This window comes from Elephantulus edwardii, unplaced genomic scaffold (genome assembly GCF_000299155.1).
Source record: "Elephantulus edwardii isolate Elephantulus edwardi_28Jun2011 unplaced genomic scaffold, EleEdw1.0 scaffold00006, whole genome shotgun sequence".
Lineage (NCBI taxonomy): Eukaryota > Metazoa > Chordata > Mammalia > Macroscelidea > Macroscelididae > Elephantulus > Elephantulus edwardii.
The window spans coordinates 27,162,798-27,189,111 of NW_006399756.1; the positions used below are offsets into that span (position 1 = coordinate 27,162,798).

Consider the following 26,314-nt stretch of genomic DNA (forward strand, 5'->3'; position numbering starts at 1 on the left):
AAAAAAAAAAAAAAAAGTAAATCTAAGGGAGCTCTGGTGGCCTAGTGGCAAGAAGCTGCACTGCAATCCCAGAAGAGAGCAGTTCGAATCCACCAGATGCTCTGCTGGAGAAGGAGAGACAATCTCCTCCTGTACCAGTCAGATCTGATTTGATGGTACACACACACAAAATAATAATTTTTTTTAAAGTAAATCTAACTGAAATTAACAAATGCGTGAGTGACCCTCCTCTCAGATGTAGGCATATACTTTGGTACAAATGTCCTCACAAATATCATCTGTGATGTGCTATCGAGTCACTTGCGACTCATAGTGACCCTATGTACAAAAGCTCTGAACCCTGCTCTGTCTTGAGCCAGCGTCATTGTCTCTGATGCACCTACCCGTCTAGTCTTCCAAAGCACAGCTGGTCTAACCAGGTCTCCTGGGGGACAAGTGATGCTCCGTTTGCTGACCTCTAGGTTGAGGTCATTGTATGAGATTCATTGAGGTGTGCTCATGCAGATGCACTTTTCTGCGAGCAGGTTACATGTCAATAAAAAGTTGAAAAGAAAAGCATCCTGGTCCTCCAGTTCAGTTGTTGTTAGGTGTCGTTGGCTCTAATACGGCTCATAGCCATTCGATGAACAGTTGATCTGAGCGCTGTTCTATCTTGTACCAGCCTCGCAATCTCTGGTACATTCAAGTTCAGTAAGACTTGTCAAAACTCTTTCATTCCATTCGGTTCTGCAAAAATGGATAAACTGTACAATGTGCTAATTCTCCCTAGCAGATGTCCCCATCAATTCCCACTGTACCCTCTGAGGACAAGGGAAGGGGGGCCTCTGCCCTTTTTCCTGAAGGAGCTTGGCTTTGCGTGCTGGATTTGGGAAACTCAAACCAGAATTGGAGAGACAGTAATTGCTTCTCCCTCCTATGTGTACTTCTGTTAGCCTGTTGTGGTTAAAGGAAAGTTGAAGTTTCGATCTATGGTGTAAGCCCTGTGGATTTTTTAAAATTATTTTTTTTGTCGTTGTTGCCCGCCTATTAGTGTGTGGAAGAGGGGGCGGGAGTGGAAACGCAGGAGCAGGGAGGCTCACCTGTGAGTCATCCCACAACACCCCAAGGTGGGTGGGTGGGGCGATTAATCAGGCTGCCTCTCCCCTGTGTCATGTTCTCTGCTGTTTGATCGGCAGATGGGGCATGGCTCAGAGAGGTGGAAGGCAGCTCTCGAGGAGATGTTGTTGGGGTGGGGATAGTTCTTAAATTCAGTTCTCAAATTCCCAGAAGAGACAGGCAGGGCGGGGTTATACCCCTCCCCTTCTCTGCCTCCTTGACCTGGAATTGTCAGCTAGAGGTCTCATTTGGGTTGGGCTCTGTGTTACATGCTTTTAACCACTAGTTCTTGACTCCACACAATGAGACTTTGAGATGAGCATTTTGTAGAGTTTGAATAAACTGAGATTCAGAGAGGTGTTGTCTCATCCCCAGCCACACAGTAGTAAACGGCAGAACCAGAGTCAGCACTCTTCTGATTACAAGCAATAGATTTATCTCAATCTGGCTTGGTGGTGGGCCTACCAGTCGCTCTCAGGGAGACAAATGAAGCATTCGGCTTCTATAAAGATGTTCAGTGTTGGAAACTCTGTGGAGACATTCTACGACAGGGTCAATATGAATCAGAAATCAACTCCTTGGCAGTAGGTTTGGTTTTGTGTGTTTTGTTTCTTACAAAACTGTAAACTTCAGGGCTTTCAGGAGTGGCTGGGTCTGGGTAAGCAAACCTACTGAGTGGGAATCTCTCCAGCTTCCAGCTTTGCTTTCTTCTCTGTTGTCTTCCTTATCAGACAGGGTTCCCTCAGATACTGAGGGTAATACACAAAGATGCCTCCTGATCACTTGGGATGTATGGTTGACCAGTTAGCAGCTGCCCTAGAAAAGAGGTCACATCCCTCTTCCCGATATTCTGTCAAAATCCCAGCCTGATTTCTCACTGCGCCAACTTGGGTCACCTGCCCATGGCTGGAATATACAGTCAGTTGCTCTTGGGGTTGAGGGTTGGGATCAGCCTCACTGAAATTGCACGGACTACATAACTACAACATAACTGAAGAAGGGGAATGCTCCTTATCGCCCCCCCACCCCCAATATCATGAACGATCATAAAAATAAAGGCTGCCATATGCCAAACTCCTCGCAAGAGGCAGCAGCATCCTGGTGTGGAGCTAAAAGAGATTCGTGGGAGTCCACTCTCAGGCTGTGGGAGCCAGGACCCCCGCGGCTGCTAACGTCCCCCACAAAAGCCTTCTCTCATAGCTGCAGGTGCCTCCTTCCCACGTGGCCCGTGTTTCTGCAGGTCAAAGCAGAGGCCTAGCAAGACCAGGAGTTGCAGGTGAACAGCAGGATTAGGTGTCAGGTGTCACCTGAGCCAGGCTCCGGCCTGTAGGTAGCAAGATGTCATTTCAGCTGCAGAAAAGGCTAAAAGCAGCCTGGTGAGTGAGCAGGTGACCTGTGGTCCCCCAGAGGGCAGCAGGTCAGAGGTAGCATCTTATCGAGGGCAGAACTCAAAAGACAAGAAGCCGTATAGACCAGAACATTTGGGCCAGCTTAACCCATGTGAAGGCCACACCAACAGGAAATGAAGCTGGACTTGAAGGCACAGCCCAGGTTGCACGAAGACTGGGAAGCCAGCAAGTACTTTGGCTTGGCATTTCTCTCCCCCTGCCCACGAGAACTGCCTGCCAACAAGGCCTCTGCTCTGAGCCGTCTCCCAGAGCCAGACCCTGTTCCCACAGAGTGGATGCTGGTTCATACTCAGGTGTGAAAGACTGATAAGGCTTTCTGTGCTATTCTGCAGGGATAGTTGTTAGAACTAACCCAGAACCTTAAAGCAAAGAAATGAAATCCTGATTCTGTGTTCTCAGGTATCAGAGAAGCAGGTCGTGAGGTTATTTGGTTCATTTTTAGAGAGTAGCCCTCTTAGGACCCAGTGCAGCGAACTCCACATGTGGCGGCTTGCTTTAAGCCCTGCTTTTTGTTTGTTTTTCATGGTGAAGGAGGGACTCTCACAAGCAGGATTTGAACCCAGGGCTCCCACCCCTCAGGCATCTGCTTGTTCTGCTTCCCAGCCCAGCTTAGAGTGCGGGAAGAGAGACCTCTGTGGACAGGCGTTTGATCAATCTACATTTCTTCTCCCCTTCCAGGAACGAGTTAACTGAGTCTGGAGGTCTGTTTCATGCCCCACGTGTAATCTTCCTTATTATGCTTATCATATTTCTGGGGCAGCATCTGTGGGGCTTTGAAGCCTCTGGCAGAAGCCGAACCTCTCTGTAAACTGGCTGAATTACATTTACAAGAGGCCTTTTAATGTCCTGTGGTCTCAGCTTCCTTAATGGGGATTTTCCTTCTCCTTTTTCTCTCTCTCTTTTTAATACGGTCACCGGTTTGGCTCTGGGAGTGCGGTTTGGACTCCTAACAGAGAAGTCGAGACCAGAGAATCCCTTCCAGATCTTCCACCCATGGCCGATTGCGCTAAAGCCCCAAGAAAGAAAAGAAAAAAAAAAACCACGGCAGCCGGCAGGATTTCAGGGGGAAGGGGAAGTCCCTGCTGAGATTCTAGAAGATCAGGCGAAAAGTGGCTTGTGCAGGAGTTCTCCTCCAGCTGCACGTGAGCGCAGGCGCCGAGAGACCCCAAATCCAGGGCACAGCTACCTCCTTATAGAGACTGGGCTCAGGGGACAACAAGGGCTTCCATGATGAAGGTCTGCTGTGGGTGAGGGGGGTCACACGAACCCTCCTCATCTAGCCCCGCTTTATCCACCTCCACCCCTCCTTCCCTGAACCTTCTGACCTTTGTTGTTGTTAGGTGTCATTGAGTCGAGAAAGACCCATCGCGCCCCTATGAACAACAGATCTGAACCCTGTCCTGTGCCGGCCTGACACTTCCTGCCCATTGCGGCAGACACCATGTCAGTCCACCTGGTCAAAGTTCTTCCTCTCCTTCGCAGACCCTCCTTCCCAAACTCCCTCTCCAAGGAAAAGCCTCTTCTAACAACATGCCTGAAGTATGTGAGGCAAAGCCACATTGTTTGCCTAAAAAGAGCACTCTGACAGCACTTTCTCCAAGACATATTTGTTTGTTCTTTTGGCCGTCCATAGGATGTTCAGTGCTCTTATCTAGCACCACAGCTCAAAGGCATCAATTGTTCTGTCATTGTTATTCATTATCCAGCTCTCAGATATATAGCAAGTGATCAGAAAGACCATGGCCTGAATCAGACACATCTTAGTCCTCAAACTGACATCGTTACTCCTCAGTAATTTGGAGAGGTCCCTTAGTGCACCCTTTCCTAGTGCAATACATCTCCTGATTTTCTGACTGCTGCTGGTACCAAGGTTTTAATGGTGTGTATGTGTGTGTGTGCATGTGCATACACACACATGCACAGGAATCCCTTGGTGGTGCAAACCATGGACACAACCAGCTGCTAACCTAAATGTTGGAAGCTTAAGTCTGCCCAGAGGCAGCTCAGGAGAAAGGTCTGAAGATCTGGTTATTTTCATCTGGCAGGACGAGAAAGGACAGGTGGTCGCTGTTCCGTGCAGGTCTGTGGGCCCTGGCTCCTTCTCTTGTCCCCTGTGTGCCTTCCTCTGTTTCTCGGTGAATCCTTCAGAGTCAGAGTTCCTGGGTGCCTTAGTCGACTAGTGCTACTCCGGCAGAACTGTCTTAAGTGGGTAGTTTACAAAATAGACATTTCTTTTCTTGCTGTTTCGGAGGCTAGAGGTCTGGATTCGTTGAGAGTTGGCTCTAGAGGAAGGCTTCCTACAAACTTGAGGTGTAGAGTTCTAATCCCTAGCTTGCTTACGGAGCTTTGGTTGCCTAGTGGCAAGATGCTGTGCTGCAATTCTAAAGATAATGTTGTTCGAGTCTACTGAGTCTCCTCCCATGGGGTACACAACAGCAGCAACATACGTCAGAAGAGACTCTGCCTCAAAATATACCCTGTCCTGTGGAGCTCTGGGCACCTAGTTGTAAAGAGTTGCGCCGCCAACCCCAATGCACATGGTTCTAATCTGGCAGCTGCTCTACAGGAGAAACGTGGGCAGTCTCCTCCCATGAGATTTACAGCCTCTGAAAGCCCGCTAGAGGGTCAGCTATGAGTCGGCTCAAGGGCACAAAACAACACACTGTACTAATCCCACATCATTACTTACATGACCGAGACAATCCATCTGTAGCCTCAGGCTCAGAAGTTAGACTTTACAACGTGTACGGGGTGGGGGCAGGCAGGGACCGCAGTTCAAGACACTGGATCTGGTCAGCCTCCAACTCCTCTGACAGATCACTGACTCAGAACGCCAGAATTGCGGCTCCGTGCTGCCCATCCTTTTGTCAGTCCTGAGAGCAGGTCTCTTCACACCATGTGTTTATTTTTACATGACGTCCCTGTGGCCACTCATACATGCTCCTGCAGTGTGCCTACAATAAAGCGACAGGCAACCAAAAAAGGGTAGAGGCGCAGAGGCAGGGAATACCAAATCCGTGACATCTTCCCCCAAGTTGAAGCAGCCGTCTCCAGCGTCTTGATAAATCACATTTTATCTCCTTTCAAGAAGAACACACAGCAGAGCTCATTTATCTCCACGACGCTGTTCAGTCTGCACAGTGTTGCCTCTCTGACGTGGGGCTGGCCCCTCTTCCTGACTTCAGGGTGAAAGGAAGGGAGACTGGTGGAGGACGATTCTAGGACTGGTAAGTGAATGAGCGAGGACTTGCTGAGTGTCCTCTGTACAAGGGAAGCATGTGGGCAGAGCAGAGAGCTGGAAGGCAGACCGTGGCCTCAAACTCAGCGTGTATGGAGAGAGGAAAGATACGGATGGGAAGCAAGTCACACACAAAGTGATGCAGCTGATATTCCAGTCTGACTTTAGCAGGGCTGGTGACTGGTACCTGTGGTGACAGAGAAGGCAGGGATGTCTTTAGCACCTGCCACCAGTGGTCTCCTCACCTCCGTCACCTCTACCTGCTGAACTGGCTGCCAGAGGGCTTTTTTCTACCGTGGGAGCACACTCAGAAGTGCCAGAGTTAGTGCTCTTGGAAGCAGCCCTCAGTGAGAGCTCAGACCTTAGAGAGTTAGTAGGGAAATGCCCCAGCATCCTCTCCGCCCGTGGGGATACCTCTGAGGTGTGCTCTGCGTTGTCTCTCAGCATTTCCTAACCGCACTGAGCTCCAGCTGCCTACAGGGATCCATCAACTTGATAGTACTTCCTTCCCTCCCTTACTCTACCATTCCCAGGAGAGTTCTTGGAATCATTACCTAAATAAATGACTTGAATTCCAATCTCTATCTCTGGAGCTACTGAACCAATGGCCTTTCTTAGTACTGAACTTGAACCTGGGTAGAAGAAGCCCATATAGATAAACATGAAGTCCACATGCAACTGAAATGACATTCATCCGGATTTCTGTAGGGCAGATGATGAAAACCCATCTCCAGCTGATTTGAATAATAAAAATAATGTCATTATTTTATGCAAATGCAACATCCTTGGACAGACTTGCATTCAGGAACAGTTGTATCCAGCTGCTCAAACAATGCTAAAGGAAGCTCTCTCTTGCTGTAACTTGGTTCTACTTTTTAGTCTTTTAGGAAACATTTCTTTAGTATCTACCTTGTACCAGCCATAGTTCCTTTCTTTCAGCTGATTTCTTTCTTAGGGATTAATAGAGATGACCAGAAATTCCTGAAGAAACCCTGATCTAGGGGTAAGGGGGGATATGTGCTTGGCTGTTAACCAAAAGGTCAGCAGTTCAAACCCACCAGCCCCTCCACAGGAGAAAGATGTGTCAGTCAGGTTTCATAGTATTACAGCCTTGGAAGCCCTTTGGGCAGTGTAGAATGCCCTACAGCGTCGCTATAAATTGGAATCAGTTCCACAGCAACAGGTTTAGAAGCCCCAAGCTTGCCAGCCTACCAGTCTAGCAAGCACGAGAGAAATAGGGCACCAGCCTCTGCCTCAGGGCTGACTCTCCTTGGCCCATTTTGAGTCCCCTGTCCATCTCTGAGCCAGTCACTGTGCCTCTTATCCTTGTTGCTGCGAGTAGGATGGGGGTTGGGGGTCAGACTGCGGTGGGCCCCTGTCAGACCACAAGGGCTGCGAATGGAAGAGTGGGCTCTCCAGAGGGAAATCTATTAGCCAAGGACAGTGGGTGTCTCTTACAGCTATGGAGCCATGCTCCGGGGACCCAAGATGCATCCGACAGGCTCCGGTGGAAGGCGTCACAGATGGCTGTGACACCCCACAGAGCTTGGTAGAAATGTGGGTGTCCTGCAAGGGGGCAGGGTCACTCCAAGGTCAGTCAGTCAAGGAAGGTCTTCTGGAAGGGGACATTGGCCCTGGACGTTGGCAGCCACTGGCTTCAGAGATGTGAGCCATATCAGACGGAGGGGTTCAGAGTCTACATTTACCAGATAGGGAAGGACCATGCGTTGAGCTGTTTGTTGATTGAGTTTGGCCAGCTTAGAAATCTGCTGGTAAGGTTTAAGGCACGGGCACTTCCTGCCAGCCTAGGCCCTACCTCTCGGGGGTTTGGCAGCCCAGCAGGGCAGTGCCAGCACAAGTGGAGGCTATGGGCATGAGAGGCCAGGGAACAGCCAGGCTGGGCAGCCACACTTCCCTTCATGTTGACTTGTGTCTGCTCTAGAAATAACCACCCACCTGAACTAAGAATAGGAATTCCTGCATGACTGGTAGAAATGCATGCCAGTTTCTCAAGGAGGGTTGGGTCAGAAAACAAAGCACAGCATGTGGGCTGGGCCGTGCTTCGTGCTTATTTGTGAGGTCACTTGAGAGCCGCACCCACACTGGTGCATTGATCCTGCATCAGACAGACCATGTAGCTTGTCCAAGTTGTTCATGGACACCCAAGATGGCAGCTTCCGGGACGCCTCGTCTGCTGGAGAAATCCCGGGCACTCAGCCTCGAGCGCCTCCTATCCCCTGGCAAAGGTGACCACTCCTTTCTTGCCTCTTTGACATTGGGCAGAGAAAAGGGGAAACTGAGGCAAAGGTGAATGAGAGTGGACAGTTTTGCCCAAAACCACTCCACTGATGAACATTTCTCTTCCAGGCAAGATCCTCTTCCGGAGAAGCCACATCCGGGACATAGCCGTGAAGAGGCTGAAGCCCATCGATGAGTACTGCCGGGTAAGGGAACCTCTGTTCCTTCCTTCCTGTCTGTCTGTCTGGGAGTCTACCCATTGGTGAAGGAGGCTGCCTGTTTAATAGATGCATCCTGAGGCCTGCATTTCCTGGCTAAGAGTTGGGAGTGTGGGAGTGGGTATACCTCAAGGAAGGGCCACCCCATTCCTAGGGCAGCCCTTAGGCCATGAGGACCTCGAATTCGTAGTTCAGACTATCCCCCTTTTAGGACATGGCCATTTGAAAATGACTGTCCTAGCTTCCTGACGTTATGCAACACACAGAAGTGCTCCCTGAATTCTTTTGGTGACATTGTTGGTATCGGCTCTGACCTAATCCTTATGAATCCTTAGAGGTACAAATGTTCCCATATACATCTTTGTACATGCAAGTGCTCATGTGCACTGTCTCACACACAGACACACACACACACACACACACACGTATATTCAAACATTGAAGAGCAGACAGGAGAATTACAACTATGTCCTGAGCCAAAGTCAGTTTGTTTTTCTGCTCTGACCACAGCTGAGGACCCCTGTAGTGAGAATGTGGAGTTGTCTGTGTTCAGTGTCCTTGTCACGTGGCCTCCGGATAGGATGACTGCCAGGGTTCCAGTCTCAGCCTGGCTCCATAAACTTGGGCAAATCACTTGACCTTTCTGGGTCTCAGTCTCCACAGTCAGGAGAAGTACAGCACCCCCACAGAAGTACAGCAGTGTTAGGGGAAGAAAGGAATGGATCACATAAAGGCAAAGGAGCCCTGGTCACATAGTGCGTAATGTATCAGGCTGCTAACCTAAAGGTTCAAATCCACCAGCTGCTTGTGGTTGATGGTTAAGTACCATGAAGTTGAAACGGACCCATAGCTGGACCTCCACTAGGTTTTCAGAGGCAGTAAGTTAGATGGGAAGAGACTGCCCATCTTTCTCTGGCAGAGCACCTGGTGGATTCAAACCTTTGAACTGGCAGCACAATTCCTTACCAATAAGCCACAAGAGCTTACTACCAGCTGCTTAGAGACAGAAAAGTTTGCATTCTCTTTCTTTAAAGTTTTACAGCCTCAGAAGTCCAGTGGAGGCCGCTGTGAGTCAGAACCCACTCAGTGATGGTGGGTTTGGTGTTTTGTTTATATAAATAAATGTAACAGCCCAAGGCCTGGCACAGAGGAAACATTTAGTAAATGCTAGTGTTGTGTCACTGTTACTGGTGAGTGCAAATAAATGTTAACTACAGGGCAGCAGTGACTTTAATGGAGATGGCATTTCTTAAAGGAGCCAACTGTGGAACCTGGCTCAAGCCTCTTGAAGAGAGGCAGGGAGAGTGTAATGTTTTGGCACCAGTGGTAGGATTAGTTTGTGATGAGCTGAGGTCCAGTCTTAGTGCCTCTTTTACTAATATGTGACCACGGACAAGCTGCTTTATCTCTCCGAGCTGTTTTCTCATCTGTAAATTGGACATATAAAGAGCTGTTTCATGAGGTTTTGGATTGAGTTGTTGGTAGGTACGATTGAGTTGAGGACTACCCGTAGCGACACTATGAACAGCAGATCTGAACCTTGCCCTATCGTGTGCCATCCTCACTGTTTCTGACAAACTTAAACCCATTGCCGCAGTCATTGCGTCAATCTGTCTGGTTGAAGATCTTCCTATTGTGTGCCAACCCTCTACCTTTCCAAGCATGATGTTCCTTTCCAAGGAATAGCCTCTCTTAGCAACATGCCCAGAGTATGTGAGATGAAGCTTTATCATCTTTGCCTCCAAGGAGCACTCTGGTCACACCTTCTCCAAGATCTGTTTGTTTTCTTAACAATCCATAGGATATTCAGAGCTCTTTTCCAGCACCACAACTCAAAGGCACCAATTCTTCTTCTGTCATCCTTATTCCTTTTCTAGCTCTCAGCACCATAGCAAGTGTGGCCTGAATCAGACACACCTTAGTTCTCTAACTGACGTGATTGCGCCTCAGTAATTTGGAGAGGTCCCTGACTGCAGACTTTCCCTGTGTAATACATCTGATCTTCTTTTTTTTTTTTTTTTTAATTTTATGTGCGTGTACCGTCAAATCAGATCTGACTGGTACAGGAGGATATTGCGCCTCCTTCTCCGGCAGAGCGTCTGGTGGATTCGAACCGTGTTCCTCTGGGATTGCACTGCAGCTTCTTACCACTAGGCCACCAGAGCTCCCCTTACATCTGATCTTCTAACTGCTGATGCCAAGGGTGTTGATTGTGGATCCAAGTAAAATGAAGTCATTGGCTGTTTCAATCTTTTCTCCATCTGACATGATGTTGCCAATAGGTCCAATCAGTGGTCAGGATTTTTGTTTTCTTGGTGGTGGGATGCAATCCTTGCAGAAGGCTGTAGTGTTTGATCTTCTACAGCAAGCATTTCAAGTCCTCCTCACTTCGAGCAACCAAAGTTTATTTGTAAAGTGATTGTGTAGGATATTATATATCATCGTGTTTCTGAAATGCTCTATTTTGCACAGAATTATTACCCAGGAGGGTTCTTATTGCTCTCATACTTTGTAAATCTGAATCATGCTTGCCAAGAGGAATATTCAAATAAGAGCCAAATTAGTAAATGTGTTATCGCTTATGGGAAGGTAAACTATATGCCATCAAGTCTGTTCCAACTCATAGTTCCTTCATATGTGTCATAGTAAAATTGTGCTCCATGGAGTTTTCAGTAGTAAATTGCCAGGCCTTATTTCCAAAGACTCTGTGAATGGATTTGAACCTTCAGTCTTTTGATTAGTGTCCAAGCGCATTAACCATTTGTACCATCTGGGCGTAGGGACCCATAGGAAGATGCCAACTCAGCTCATTGCCTTGGAGTCAGATCTGACTCACAGCTGGCCCTCCAGCAGATTTTCAGAGACTGTAAATCACAAGGGAGGAGATTGCACATTTTTCTCCTGTGGTGCAGCTGGTAGATTCACCCTGCCTTTGGGTGGGCAGTGCAATCCCGTATTCTCGATATTGAACTGGAGTGAATCATACACGGTCGGGTTTTCTGCTTTTTCCTAAAGGATGCCTCAGTAATAGATCCTCTTAAAGCTAGAAATTCCTATCCAGATCAATATTCATTTTCTTCTTTAGAGGATATCACTGTTTTCAACTGAACTGATGACCTATCATTTGTCTTTATGCATTTCCTGAGAAATTAAATAAATGGGCTCAGCTAATGGAGAAGGGGTCAAATGATGGGAGGAAGCCTTTCCCAGCTGGGATTTATGGCTGGAGTCAGCCGGGGCCTCCCTGCTGGTGGGGCCGAGGCATGTCTCCTGCATCCTCTGGGGGAGAAAACCAGTAGCATCTTATCTTCTCCTGGGTTCAGGCTTTGGACAGGACTCCTAAATTGGATCATATACAGAGGAGGTCTGGGGCCCCTGTGTTGCTGCTGGTGAGGAGGGATCAATTTGAGTGGGATCTTCAAGACAGAGGCCTCCTAACCCAATTAACTCAGACTGGAACTGCTCACAGCCAGGCCACAGGAGCCCCTCTGGGGTTGGCCACAGTGACAGCCATCTCACAGGTGGTAATTTACTTGGAGATGGCAGAGGGAAGAAAAAGGGTGAGCGATGTGACCTTTAATTCTGCTGAACTAGACCTCAGTGATTTCTGGTCTAATTGTTTGAGAACCCAGCTGGCCTTGGAATAGCCATGAGGGCTGAGCCACAGCCAACCAGCATTGCATCTCTCACTTGGTCACCAAATAGTTCAATATGTGGCCAGTCAGCATGCAATGTTTCACTCACCAACTGACGCCCAACTGCGAACCTCACACCCAGTAACATGTGCCATCCGCTCTGTGTCACTGTAACCTGCATACTGCAGCCTTGTGAGAGCCTGTGTCAGGGTACCTGCCCTGTCTAGACCCACCTGTGATCTCTCACTGCTGAGAGCCTCTTCCTCTGGACTTCTGACTTTGCTTGGTTTACCAGCATCTCCTTCCTTGGACTGCACAGACATGTGCACCCAGAGGCTAATATCTGGTGGGTTTCAAACACACCTACAGTTTTGACGCAGGCGTTATGCACAGAACAGCCAGTTCCTCCAAGAGGATTCAGATGTGGAGGGTCTGGCTAGGCAGTGTGCCTCCCCAAACTTCAGGCTGTCAGCCTCCCCAGCTAGCCAGTCCCCTTGCCTAATGGTGGTCTTTCAGCTTGAAACTCATGGTCTTTTTGAACATATATGGAGCAGACTGCATGAGTATCTGGGACAATTTAATGAACACCAGGCCAGGTCATTGTTTTATGTGGGACTTGAAGGCCAGGAGTCTATTATAAAGGGTTGCAAAGGCATTTCTTTAAGTCCATAAATGAACTTGATGGACAGCACGGTCATGCGGTTCTAATTCATGCTTCTGCATCCAGCTAAAGCCCTTTTGTCTTCCTAACAGTCACGTGCTCAAGTTAACAAATTCTAAGTGCCTCCATTCACCCTGTTCTTGTGTGTGATATACATGTTGGTGATGTTTGCCTAGGAGATAAAATAAAAACCCCTGGAGGGTGAGAGAACGTGTTTGCCAGACTAATGGCCTTCATGAGGCCCCACTCCTGGTGGGCGTGGCTCGATTTTGGGGTTGGGGGTGTGGCTGGATCTTTTTCCTTTGCTGCCCGAATAGCTGAGCTTGTTTCTATCATTCCGCTCTCCACGTGCTCTCAGGGATCACTGGGAGGGATGAAGGATGGGCGTCGGTGGTCAGAGACCAGTGAGGACATCTGCACTCGAGAGCGCTGAAGTAATTGCTGATGTCAGATGGATCCTGACTGAAAGCAAAGATTACCAGAAGAAGGTCTAGTTGGCCTTTATTGACTATGCGAAGGCAATTGACTGTGTGGATCATAACAAATTAGGGCGAATATTGAGCAGAATGGGATCCCCTGACTCCTCCTCCCAGATCCATTCATTTTTTTATCCCCACTTCCCAGATTAGAAGACGGAGGTCATTAGGTGGTTGTGGTGCTAGGGCTCAGATGTTTCTTTCACTGCGGGATTTCCCCACCATGACCCAGGATTTCTGTGCACCCAGTAAAGAGAAAGGCTCATGTTGCAACCGAAACTCTCATTTAAGAAGCACCAGGGCTTCCTAGCCATGCACTCCTGACATGGGATGGGTGACCTTGGGAGTCCTCATTCTGAGCCTGGACCAGCAGTGCTTCTGATGGGGGAGACTGAGGCACAGAGCCAAAGCTGACCCACCTATGCCCCTAGTGCCTGGCCCTCAGGAGATCACAGTCAGCAGAATACCTCCATTCCTTTGGTCTGGACTCTCATTGCCGTCAAGTTGGAACCGACTCATAGCTGACCCTCCAGCAGGTTTCCAGAGGCTGTAAATTGCACAGGGAGAGATTGCCCATCTTTCTCCCTGGGAGCAGCTGGTGGACTCAAACTATGCACCTTTGGGTTAGCAGTGCAACTCACTACCACTAAGCCACCGGAGCTCCTAGAGAGAACCAGGGTAAGAAGTATAGTAAAGGTTCTGTGAGTAGCCCATTGCCCACAGGAATGTTGGAATATCTCAGTATGAAGGCCCTCTGTAAGGGGCACCTGAAGCCCCCACTTCTCCCCACAGCCCTGTAGCCAGGCCCTCTTTAGCCTGCATCCCTTGCCCTGTGCTTGTCCTTTTCCTGGGGACTCATTAGCTCCCACAGTACTCCCTGCTAGAAGCTGCTTCAGTCCTCAGACGACTCATCACCCTGTTCACCTGCCCCCCTGAGAACTTGACACCACCCCCTGCTCTGCATGCCTACCTTCTGCCCACCCACCCACGGTCATCACATCTATTCTAACTCATAGAGACCCTGTTAGACCCCCCTGCTCTGCATGCTTACCTTCTGTCATCATGTCTATTCTAACTCATAGAGTTCTTCTTGGACCCCCAAGGCCTGAGAGCTCAGTGAGGGTCCTCTCTTTTCCAGTCTTCATAGCCAGCAGGACGTCTCAAGGGTGTCCAGCCCATGTTTGATGACAAGCTGAAAAGGTGCAAGCAGATAAAACCTCCCCTAGGGGGGTTCATCCCTCAGACCCCACAGACCAGAAGCTTTGTGAAATGGCTTAAACTGAGGCAGCAAATGAGAGATTATTTACATTTCAAAAAAATCCTCTGTTAGATGCTTTCAAAAGAGAACCTCCTGTTTAAAAGACCCTGATTTATGGAAGCTCTGTGAGTTGCCAGCTTTCTAGATGGTGAAATAAGGAGAATGGGTGGGGCAGGTCATCGGCAATCCCCGGGGGGCTTGGGGTGCAGTCTTAGGTCTGTCTGAGCAGACACAGTCACACTGCCCCTCCATCTCCCCAGAGCAGCTGGGCCTTTTACTTAAAAGATTTCCATTGACAAGGAATGAAAATGACCTAATTAGAAAGAGAAAAATGTTTGATCCCATATAAAGTGCTGGACACACATGGTTCTTTTGCCAGATACTGAACTAGCATAGAGATACAGATGTGGCCTGGGATAGTGGGCTCATTGAAGGGGAATTTGTTTCAGAGCAGAGGATCTGACCACCTAAATCCCCACCACACCCCAACTCTGGCATTTTGCAAAGACCAGCCTGTGCCACACGAATCTGGGTGGAGATCAGAGACCCACAACGCTGCCACCCCCCACCTTGTCTAATTCTGTGCTATCTGGGGTGATTAATCTTGGGTATAAAGGGTGGCCCGGATCACAGTCCCCAGAATATGGTCTTGAGGGTAGTTTAGGACCAGCAGAACTAGTTGATGGTGGACTTGGATGTTTCTTCCGTGCCTCTCTACCATATACCCACCCCTCTTGGTCCCAGGTGCCCAATGCCTCAGCCCCTGCAGACAGGGTTGGAAGGGGAGCTTAGCCAACATGGGCACACTTTCAGCAACCTCATTGGAAGGGACCCCTGTGTAGATGCTGAGGGCGGTGACGTTCTGCATGTTCCAGCCCTTGTTCAACATGAGGAGGTTGCATCAGGAAAGGCTCAATGGGGCAGGGAGAAAAGTGCAACAATGAATGAATGGAAATCCAAAGTCTCTGTAAATTTTCATTAAAATTAATAAAAAAATGATTTAAAAAAAAAGGCTCATTGGGATGGAAAAGCCAGTGATGTCTGGAGCCATACTTGGTGCAGCTGGGGAAAATTCTGGAATGCATCTAACCTGAATTTGCCCCAATATAGGTTCCATGGAACAGAGTCAGAGTGGTGGTGCAGTGGTTTGCCCCGCTGTTAATGGGTGGTTCAAACTCACCAGCTGCTCCAGGAGAAAGATGTGATAGTTTGTTCCCATAACAGTTTACAGCCCCAGGACACCCTGTGGGGTAGTTCTACTCCGTCCTGTAGGGATGGGATGCTGTGAGAAGTCACTTGACTAGACCTGTAGTCTAGCATGTGTGTGAGTGACTCTAGAGACCATAGAGGAGACCGGAAAAAAAGCATTGGCTCTGGATTCAGAGAGTCTGACTCCAAACTTTCCTACTTGTTTTGAAGAGTTACTTAACCTAGATTTTAGGGAATCACTTAACCTCTCTGCATTATTTTGTTCCTCTGTAAAATTGGGATTCTGGTTGTACCCTTTTCTTGGCCGATGTGATGATTAAATGAATCAGTTTCCTAAGATGTCATCACATGAGTAAATACTGGCCCATACAAAGGGCCTACAGGTTTCCTTGCTGCAGGACTTCTCAGAGCCTTTGCTGTGCTAATAAACATGGCAATCTCTCAGACCAGGATTGGGGGGGTGGGGGCATCTATCAGGCATCATTTCAGATGTGCCCACAGAATTCCTCTTACTTCCTGGAGCAGATATTCTCTGAGATGTACTTTGGAATTCCAGAGCTTTCTGTTTTGCCCTAGAAGAAATGACATCTAGAGAAGTGAAGTGACCAGACCAAAGTCACACAGCAAATGTCCACTGACAGAACTGGAGGGGAACTCAGTTCCCCTGACTCCTGTCCCAGTGTTCCTTCTTGTATGCATCAGGGCCTTTTAACTAAAGAGCAATGACAACAGTAATATAGTAACTGACATTTACAAAGTGTGTGCTCCGAGCCAGGCGCTGTATTAGTCTCTCTACATGATAAATGATCTTATTTATTATCCAAACCGGTAGGCACTGTATCAGGCTTCACTATACTGGACCCAGAGTGGGGAGGTAATTTGCTCAGCATTACACAGCCAGTGAGCAGCCAATCCAGGGCTTAAACCTACATCTGCCTGTCCAGCCTCAAACCCTAGCTCAGTTACAGCACGCATCATGAATGTCTACCGGTGGAAACTGAGACCTGGGCTAGGGAGCTGTGCCCCAGGAAGAGCTAGTGCCTCTGACCCTCACCCAGCCCCTCGTCTACCTGCTGGATTTCAGAGTTCCCAGCCCAGGCCCTTGCCGCACGCTCGGTCCCTGGCACTGGCTGACCGCTCAGCACCAGCTCTCCTGCCAGACGCGTCTTGGCCGGCCCTGAGTTTGGCAGCTGCTCTGATGGAAGCTGTTCAGCGCTGAGAGCCTTTTGTCAGCCTGAAATCAGAACGCGCCCTCAACGCGGCTCCCCCTCACTGCTCCCTGTTAAATAAAGATGCCGCGGTTGTTCGACCAAAAGGCCTCTTTGTCTGAGGCCCTCCCGGCCCACGCGTCCTCTGCCCCCGGAATGCCCGTCTCTGTCGGCATGAAGAGCCCCTCTGTTCCCAGCTGGCTGCGTGGTGAGCGGTGGCCTGGCCCAGGGTCTGCGCCTAGGATGTGTGCAGTGCACTGAGCTGGGAGGCGATCGCTCTTTCAGCCTTCTCCTGCCCTCCTCTCCCCTTGCCCCTGGCAGAGACTCTGGACACCACCCACTGGGAGCCCTGGCAGTGGGCTTCTGCTGCTTCCTCGAATATACTGACTTCCTTCAATGCCCTCTTTTAAAATAAGCCCTAGAGCCCCTTCTCCTGACTGTACACATGCCTGACTTCTCCTCCTCTTCCTTCCTCCCTCCTTCTCCTTCCTCAGTTTCCCCTTTTCCTCCTTCTAAGGATAAAATAGACCACATATGTGCGATGAAGACCTCAGCATGTTGCAGGAGGCAAGCTCCCCTCACCCCTATCTTCTAAGCAGGGGCATGGGCTCTGTCACTTACCTCAGTCATGGTTTCCACCCAATGATCTCAGTATCCTTATTGTCCAAGGAGGCTATGGTCATTACCTCCAGGGGGAAAGGAGATGACCCGTCATTAGAATGTATTCTTAGAAGGGGACAGACCATTCCATGCTCATCCCTTTTAACACCAGGGCACAGTATCTTGGGCTGTTTGTTAATTGAAGGATGAGTGAAGTGTCTAGATGGAGCCTGATACATGATGGTGGTGGTGGTGTATAGTGTCAAGACAGAATTGACCCATAGCTGACCTTCTGGCAGGTTTCCAGAGGCAGTTAATTGCACGGGAAGAGATTGCCCATCTTTCCCCCATGGATCATCTGGTGGGTTTGAAACACTTGTCTTTGGAATTGCAGCACAGCTTTGTACCACTAGGCCACCAGATGGGAATTTCCCTTATTTTCTATTTCTGGGTTATTTGTGGAAATGTAGCATGCTAGAGACTCTTGAAAAGCCATGAACTTGAAAAGGAAAGGCTGGGAGCGACATAGTGCCACCTTAGTGGTCTATCCTGGTCTTGTCTCATCTCGTGCCATCTTCCTTTGCATGGGTTTGACGTCATGAAGAGCCTTCATGATGGGATGCTTAGTACGCAGTGTGCCATGATTGAGCTGTTGTCTGGGCAACACACAGACAAATGAAGACTATCCCTTCCCTCTTATTCAACGTTATAATTATACTCATGGAATCCTTGACCATATTAGCCTCTCCCCCTCTGCCATTATTATGCCTTGCTATTAGACAGAGTCACTGTACCAGAAGGAATTGGCTGACACAGAAGAATTTCATGCAATAACCTATGAGCAAGAGCCTGTGGTGATGAAGGAGGAAGTTCAAACTGCTCTGAAAGATTTGGCAAAAAACAAGGCTCCAGGAGTTGACGGCATACCAATTGACATATTTCAACAGACACTGTCGTGGATGTGCTCACTAAGTTGTGCCAAGAACTCTGGAGGATAGCCAGCTGGCCAACTGACTGGAAGAGATCAATATTTGTTCCCATTCCAAAGAAAGGTGACCCAACAAAGGGCGGAAATTATCAAACAATATCATTAATATCACATGCAAGCAATATTCTGCTGAAAATTACCCAAAAACAACTGGAGCAACACGTCAACAGAGAACTGCTAGATGTGCAGGCTGGATTTAGAAGAGGCCATGCTACTGGGGATATTATAACTAATGTTAGATGGATCTTGGCAGAAAGCAGTAACAGAGGAATATCTATCTGTGCTTCATTGAGTATGCAAAGGCTTTTGACTGTGTGGATCACAACAAGCTGTGGCTGACTCTGAGAAGAATGGGAATCCCAGAACATTTGACTGTGCTTATGCTAAACCTACACTTGGACCAAGAGGCAGTCGTTAGAACAGAGCCAGGAGACAATGCATGGTTCATAATTGGAAAGGAGGTCCACCAGGGATGTATTCTGTCTCCATACCTTTTAAATCTGTACACAGAACAGATCATCGAGGGTGCTGGGCTGTACGAGGAGGAATGTGGCATCAAGATTGGTGGAACTTTCGTCTACAACCTGTGTTATGCAGATGACACAACCCTGCTTGCTGAAACTGAGGAGAAACTAAAGCACTTGCTGCAGAAGGTCAAGGACTACAGCCTTCAATACGATTGAAGCTCAACATCAAGGAAACAAAGATTCTCACCACTGGGCCAATTGGCAGCTTCAGTATGGATGGTGAAGAGATTTGGATAGTTAACAGTTTTAGTTTGCCTTACACCCTGTTCTTTTCCTTGTTAGCTATTATCCACTTGTCATTAAATAATCAATTAAGCAACCCGTGGTTTGAGAATCTGAAAATCAGTATTGGGAGGTAAGGCTAATAGAAGACCTTGGATTGTCAGGACTTGTTTGTTGGGCGTAAGAGAACTGTTTCAAGGTGCAAGATGAATGAATGACTAGTTCTGGAGGACCACAAGACCCTTCTAAGGTCCAGTGGTCATAATTTCTTTTGTTGTTCAATTGAATTTTTATTTAGTTGGTTGCCTGTTTATTTGGTTGGCTCGTTGACTGTAGGTTAGTTGGCAGCCTCGTTAATTATTTTTATTACTCAGGCAGTTAGTTGATTGACTGGTTAATGGCACCTGCTTAGTTGGCCATTGTGTGCTGTTTAGTTGACTGGATGGATGTTTCATTAGCTGGTGGGTCGCTTAGCTTGTTGATTAATTGGCTGGTTGCATGAGTGAGTGAGTGGCTTTGCCTTCCACGGCACAGCCTGTAAGCCTCCCCATCACTATCGACCCAACTGACTGCTTTTGGTCCTCCGAGTCCCCGCCTCCAGGTCTAATGCTCTCTCCCTCCCTGTCTGTCCACAGGCACTTGTCCGGCTGCCTCCCCACATTTCACAGTGTGATGAAGTCTTTCAGTTCTTTGAAGCCCGGCCGGAGGATGTCAATCCCCCCAAGGAGTAAGTAGAGCTTATGTCTTTTTTTTTTTTTAATATGCTTGAGATTTGTGAGCCAAAGCTGAGGCCAACCTGGAGAGGCCAGGAAGTGAGGTACAGAGAGAGGGAGAGTTCTTGGGGCCAAGCAGGCAAAGAGCAGATGGACCAAAGGTGGGGACCATTAGTTCCCACAATCCAACTGCCATGTCAAACTTCACTCCTCATTTTCCCTCACCCTACAGCTGACAGGTGATAATATCTGCATATAAGGAGCAGAGTTCCGGCAAATTCTTTGTAGCTCACGGGTATTAAGGAGCAGACAAGGTAGCGGGAACTATGGTGGATACACTGTTCAGATGTCAGGTTAACAGCCGTTGATCTTAATGCCTAATGCTACAGAGTTCCCTACTGAAATGCAGATAGGACCCATGCTGCCCCTACCAAAAGCTCACCTACAGAACAACTCAGACCATTACAACAGAGTCTATCATCATCATGAAAAACAGTAATGGATGTGTGTGGAGTGTTTGCCAAATGCTAAACAGTAGCCTTATTAACATGGGAGGAAAGTGGGGCCCAGTGTGATTAGGGGAAGGAACATGTGGGAGACTTTGAACCAGGGTCTCTGATGCCTAGTGACCCAGTGCTGGGTGATGTTTCCATGTCGGGTCACCTGATCTAACTTGAGAGAGAGAGAGAGAGGAGGGAAGCAAGCAGGTCTTTTTCTCCCTCTGGCCTTGGGAGACTCTGGGCCTGGTAGGTTCAAACACCCTGCTTAGTTGTGCTGACCTCACATACACATCAATAACTTCTATCCTAATGGCTGTTTTCTCTTACTCAGGGGTTCCCTTACCTACCTGCATCATAGAAGTTCTTAATAGAGTGGGGAATGAAGAGTCCACCAAGGAGATAGGAAATGAAGAGAGCAGCCAGGGAAGGGTGCTGCGTGTGGGGAAGGGCTGGGATGAGGACTGAAGATACTCACCGGTCACTTCAGTCATACCTGCTCTCTTAGAATTTCTAAGTACCAGGTTGGGCCAAAGAAAAGCAGATGGTACAGGTACAACAGAAACAAGGTTAAGAATGGGAGAAGTAGGAGAGAGCCTGAAGGCAAGATTGTTACATTACACAGCTCCTAGGGTGCTATTCACACTGCACTCTGTGTAAATGGTGTTGGGAGAAGTTGTAGAGTACACTGCCCGCACCACTGTACTTGGCAGGCCTGTCTAAAGGAGTCCCTTTGTTTTCATCCATATTGTAAGACTAAAAGCTTGTAAGGGCCTGCACACTATTAGGGAGGAACAGTATCACCCAAGTCAGAGGCTCACTTGGCCATGTCCCCTGCCACAGGCTCAGAACAAGTAAAAGTCATGGGTCATCTGAGGCCCAACAGTGACCTGGTTCACAATGCAGACTGTTGTCATGGTGCAGAATGCAGGTTCTTGACTCCAAGTGTCAACAGCTCTCTACTAGCTGTGTAACCTTGGGGCAAACCACTTGTCTAGCTCCTCTAAGTCTCTTTTCTCATCAATAAAAATGCTCTCCTAGTGGCAAGGAGCTGCAACTACAATCTCAGAGGTGCACGGTTCAAATCCACCAGATGCTCTGCCGGGGAAGGAGGGACAATCTCCTCCTGTACCAGTCAGATCTGATTTGACGGTACACTCACAGAAGAATAATAAAATAAAATTTTTTTAAAAATGCTCTCATTGTCGTTGGTTTAGAACATACTCATAGCTGATCCTTCAGCGGGTTTTCAGAGGCTGTGAATGACCAGGGAGGTGATTGCCCATCTTTCTCCTGCAGCGCTGCTGAGGGATCCCCATTGACTATGCCACCAGAACTCCCTCATTGGTAAAAAGGGGATAGTCATTCATTCCAGCCATTACTACTTCAAAAGGAGTCCTGATGACATAATGTGTTGTGGTTCAGGCTGCTAACTGAAGGGTTGGCACGTCAAATCCGCCACCTGACCTTTGGGAGGAAGACCTGGTGTTTTCGCCTGTAAAGATTTGCAAGCCTTGGAAACTTGCTGGAGGGTCACTATGAGTCAGAATCAGCTCGAGGGCTGTGTTTTGATTTTGATATTGCTAGCTTTAGTGATGGTTAAACACGCAGTTACAAGCCAAATAGGTCAGCAGTTTGAACCCATCAGCTGCTCTGCAGACGATTGATGTGGTCTTTTGCTTATTTAAAGATTTACACCCTCAGAGAGGGATCATCCCTAGTGTATGAAATAGTAGGTATATCATCACCAAATCTGCCCACCTGCCTGTGACACTTAAGCCCTGCGCTCCCCTAATCAGATAAAGACGTAGGTTGATTCTAATCCATGAGTCAGCACGTGCACCCGTGACAACAGGTGAACCCTTTTGCTACCTCCAGGAGCCCTTGAGGAATGGCCGTCACTGGGCTTGGGCACCATTGTACACCAGCAAGGCCGTGAGGTAGAGCTGAGGGCAGGCTTGAGGGTCAGGCTCTGACACCTCTGACCTTGAGAACGAAATCCCTTCATGTCCATGTCCTCGTTCCTGAAAATGAGATAATGCCAGATTCACGGGGTGCTCAGGAGGGTTACTCACATGACCTATGGAGAAAGATGGGTTTTCAGGCTCTGGTGGCCTAGTGGCAAGAAGCCGCACTGCAATCCAAAAGGCATATGGTTTGAGGTCACCAGCTGCTCCGTAGGATACATATGAGCAATCTCATGTGTCACTGTAATCCCTCTGAAAACCCACTGGAATTTCAGCTATGGGTCAGTACCAACTCGACGATATATAACAACATTCTATATACTTATATATATTTTAACATAGATCTAACAAAACTTTCCATTTTAGCCATTTTTAAGTATGAGCTTCATTGACTGTCTTGGTTATCTAGGGCTGCTGTAACAAAAATACCATAAACGGGTGACTTTCACAAATGGAAATTTACTTTCTCATAGTTTAGAAGCCTTGTTGTTGTTGTGTACCATCAAGTTGGAACCAACTCACAGCTGACGACCCTCTAGTGAGTTTCAAGGACAATCACATGGGAGGAGACTGCCAGTCTTTCTTTGCAGAACAGCTGGTGGATTTGAACTGCGTTCCTTAGAGTTGGCTGCATAACTCCTTGCCACCAAGCCACAGAAGTGTGTTTCCTCACAGTTTAGGAGGTTGAATTCACGGTCCCAGCTCTAGGGAAAGGCCTGCTCACTCTGTTGGCTCTGGAGGAAGTGCTCGTCTCTGAGCTTCTGCTCCTGGGTGATTTTATGGTTTGTAATCTCTTCATCTCTGCTTGTTTATTTAATCTCTTTTAAATCTCAAGAGAAATTGACCTGTACACTCTACACTAATCCTGTCTCATGAACCTAACAATCCAACTCATTCACAGGTGGGATGTTACCATGGGCAAAGAGGTTAGGATTTACTACACATTTTAAGGGGGACGCACTTGGATCGAGAACAGTGGCGTAAATGACATTTCCATTGTTGTACAGCTATCACCACCATCTAGTCGCAAAACTTTTTCTCATTCTCAGAAGAAACTCCAGACCCATTAAGCAGTACCTCTCACTTCACCCATCTCCAGACGTTAGTAACCATTAGCGGCAAATCCTCAAAAGAGATGAACTGACACAGCGATTCTATCAGTGGACTCCAGGATATCCAAGATGATGAGGGTGGCACATGACAGGCCAGGTCAAGGATCAGGTGTGTTATTCATAGGGTCTCTATGAGTCTTATTCTAGATACTTTGTGAAAAATAGACTCATAAAATATTTCTCCTTTTGTGTTTGGCTTTTTTTCACTTGGCATAATTGTCTCCCAGTTCATCTGTGTTGTAACCTGTATCAGGATTTGTTTCTTCCAGTAACTGAGTAATAGTCTATTCTCTGTGCAAACCACAGATTACTTACCCCTCCGTCTACTGAAGGACACTTGGATGGTTTCAACCATTGTGAATAATACTGCTGTTAACACTGGCATGCGCGTAGCTCTTGGAGTCATTGCGTTCAGTTCTTTGAGATCCACAGCTGGGCGTGAAACTGCTGTGCCGTCCGGTAGTTCCATGATTCATTTTTTTCTAGGAATAGCTACAAATGTCTTAAGGTGATACTGGCCACCTGGGTCAGCTCACAGCTGGTCTGGCAAGAGATGAGTTGAGTCTGAGAACAAATCGCTCTGGCATCTCAACAGGCCTGAGGCTCAGGATGTGGGGGTTCTGAAGGACTTCCCTTGCACGGCCCCAGCCACCTGTTCCCCACCTTCAGGACCTGCCAGAGACACCTGTGTCCCTTACTGAACATGCTCTCCATAAAGAAACCCAGACCCCACGGTGACCCTCACCAGCAAGCCAGCCATTTACCAAGCCTAGCACCTCCCTCCCTCCAGGCTGCCTGCACCTTCCTGGACCACCTTCCACCTCTCCTCCCTCCGTCCTGAACATAAACATGAGATCAAGTAACAGCATATTTTGACTCTGGGGCGAAGCTTGAGCAGCTTATCAAATTATCAAAGCCTGTGGATTTAATTGGAATTTTACAGATAACCCTGGGCTCTTTCAAGTGTGCTGTGCAGAGGCTCGGGAGAATCCAGGGGGCTCGGGCGGAGGAGATGGGGTTCCTTTACATCTTACATGGAAAGGCAAGGTCTGAGGCAGCCCAGCCTGAGGGGGGGAGGCAGGCAGCCGGCCCAGACCCCTCGGCTTTGATCCCAGACCTGTGCTTCTGTGGAGAGAGGGCTGACCTCTGGACCACTGTGGCTGTTCTTCAGGGCCCAGCAGGAAGTACATGCTCTCTGCAGACCCTCTGATGGGCTTGGTCAGGGCAGCCATGATCGTTTCATGCAGTCCCTGATGAAAGCCACTGACAGCTTCTGTCCTCTTTCCTCTAACTACATTTATTCCTCATTTATCAACTATCTCGTTATCTGACATTTCACATTCACAGTGGTAAAAAAATCTGCTACTAAATTATTTAGAAGCATTAATGACAAACGCTGGGAGCTCTGGTGGCCGAATGGGTGAGGAGTTGTGCTGCCAATGCCAAGGGCAGGTGGTTCAAATCCACTAACTGCTCCTTGGGATAAAAAGGGACAGTCTCCTCTTAGGCAGTTTAGAGCCTCTGAAAATCTCCTGGAAGGTCAGCTATGCGTCACTTCTGACTCAACGACACTGAGTAAATAATGGCAAACACTAAGATGTGATGGTTCAGGTTATGTGTCACGTTGGCTGGACTATGAGTCTCAGTGGTTTGACAAGTATGCATAATGTGATAGGTAACACCTATGTCACACGAAACCTGGTCTTTGGAACTTAGTCGTGTTGATAAGTCAGCAGGAGTTGTGTCCACTAATCCTGGCTGAGGTCCTCGTTAACTGTGCAACTCCTTGGGGCACCTCCCTCAGGCCCTAAACTCTGACTCTTCTAGATTGTCTTTTCTTGAACCACCTCCAGCCAACTCATCAGCAAATCCTGTGCATGCTACTCTCATAGCACACCATACTGACCAGGTCTCATCATCTCCTGGGGCCCTAGTCCAGGCAAGCCTTCCATCACCTTTACTCTGAATCAGCCGACTTCTCAGTGCTCTCACGGCTTCTGTCTTTACCCTCATGTCCTGTTTCCAGTCCAGGAATAACCATTTAAAAATATATTCCAAGTTATGTCCCTCCTCTGCACAGAATCCTCCAGTCGCTCTATGTCGCTCAGAACCAAAGGCCCTGCTCAGCCTGTCCTAGTCCCACTGCTGATGGCACACGCAGCCTGCTCTGCTCCAGCCACACTCACATCTCTACTGGCTCTCAAGCCCTCCAGCCATGGTCTCAGCTTGGGCCTGCTCACTGTCGCACTGTCCTCTCCCAATGAGAGCGCCTTGGCCTGTTTTTTCAAGCCCTTTGCAGCTTGGCCTTCCCGCTCCGCCCCAGTTTGCATCCTCACCTCCTCCTCTGACACTTGCTGTCATCTGTGTTCCTGGTTTCATTTTTTCCTCATGGAACTTCGTGTTCTAACACAAGGGACCTGTTAGCTCAGCATGCTCACTGTGAACCACTGCCCAAGGCTCCAGGAGATTAAGGACCTGTGTTTGGTGTTCTGTTGAAGGTGGAACATCGTAGAGTGTCACACAAGTTAACTCTGCTCTCCTTCAGCCTGGGTAGGACTGTGACTAGAAGCCAGAGAGAAGATTCTGCAACAGCTGGGTCCCCTTTACAGAGCAAGGACCATTGCCCTGACCAAGGCAAACAGCTGGGTCTCCTAGTATTCTCTCAGGTCTTTCTGGGTTCCCCTGAACCCCATCTATCCATGGGGGAATCACCCTGGTGTGCAGATCCCACAGCCCCACAGCGGCCTCTAGAGGCTCCTGCTGGAAAGGCAAGCCTCCTCAAGAGTCCTGTGAGCTGCCTGTGTTCTGTCAAGTTCAAGGTGAGGCTGAGCTCCTCCCTGTCACTGCAGCATGTGCCCTGGCTAGTGATCCATCCCCAGGTCATCTGTGGGTGAGCCAGACGCAGACCTAGGCCCGCCATCTCCTAGACAAAGCTGCTTTAATTTGCATCGAGGTGGACCCTGGCTTAGTCCCCGTCCTCTGGGAACTCCTGGTCTGAGGGACCTCTGTAGTGTGGCTGGGGTCGCACCTACTCGAGTGGGCA

General features: G+C 48.5%; 1 protein-coding gene across 2 annotated transcripts in view; it reads left to right on the top strand.

Annotated features, from left to right (window-relative positions):
* The window catches only part of SH3PXD2A (SH3 and PX domains 2A), a 270,833-nt gene that overhangs the window by 138,221 nt on the left and 106,298 nt on the right, over positions 1–26,314 (top strand). The window contains exons 4-5 of one of the 2 annotated variants that reach the window (XM_006879958.1): positions 8,110–8,186; positions 19,618–19,709. In XM_006879958.1, the coding sequence (XP_006880020.1) occupies positions 8,110–8,186; positions 19,618–19,709 (169 nt within the window). Of the gene's footprint in view, positions 1–8,108; positions 8,187–19,617; positions 19,710–26,314 lie in introns of those variants that run through there. The other variant, XM_006879959.1, reaches the window with a different exon arrangement.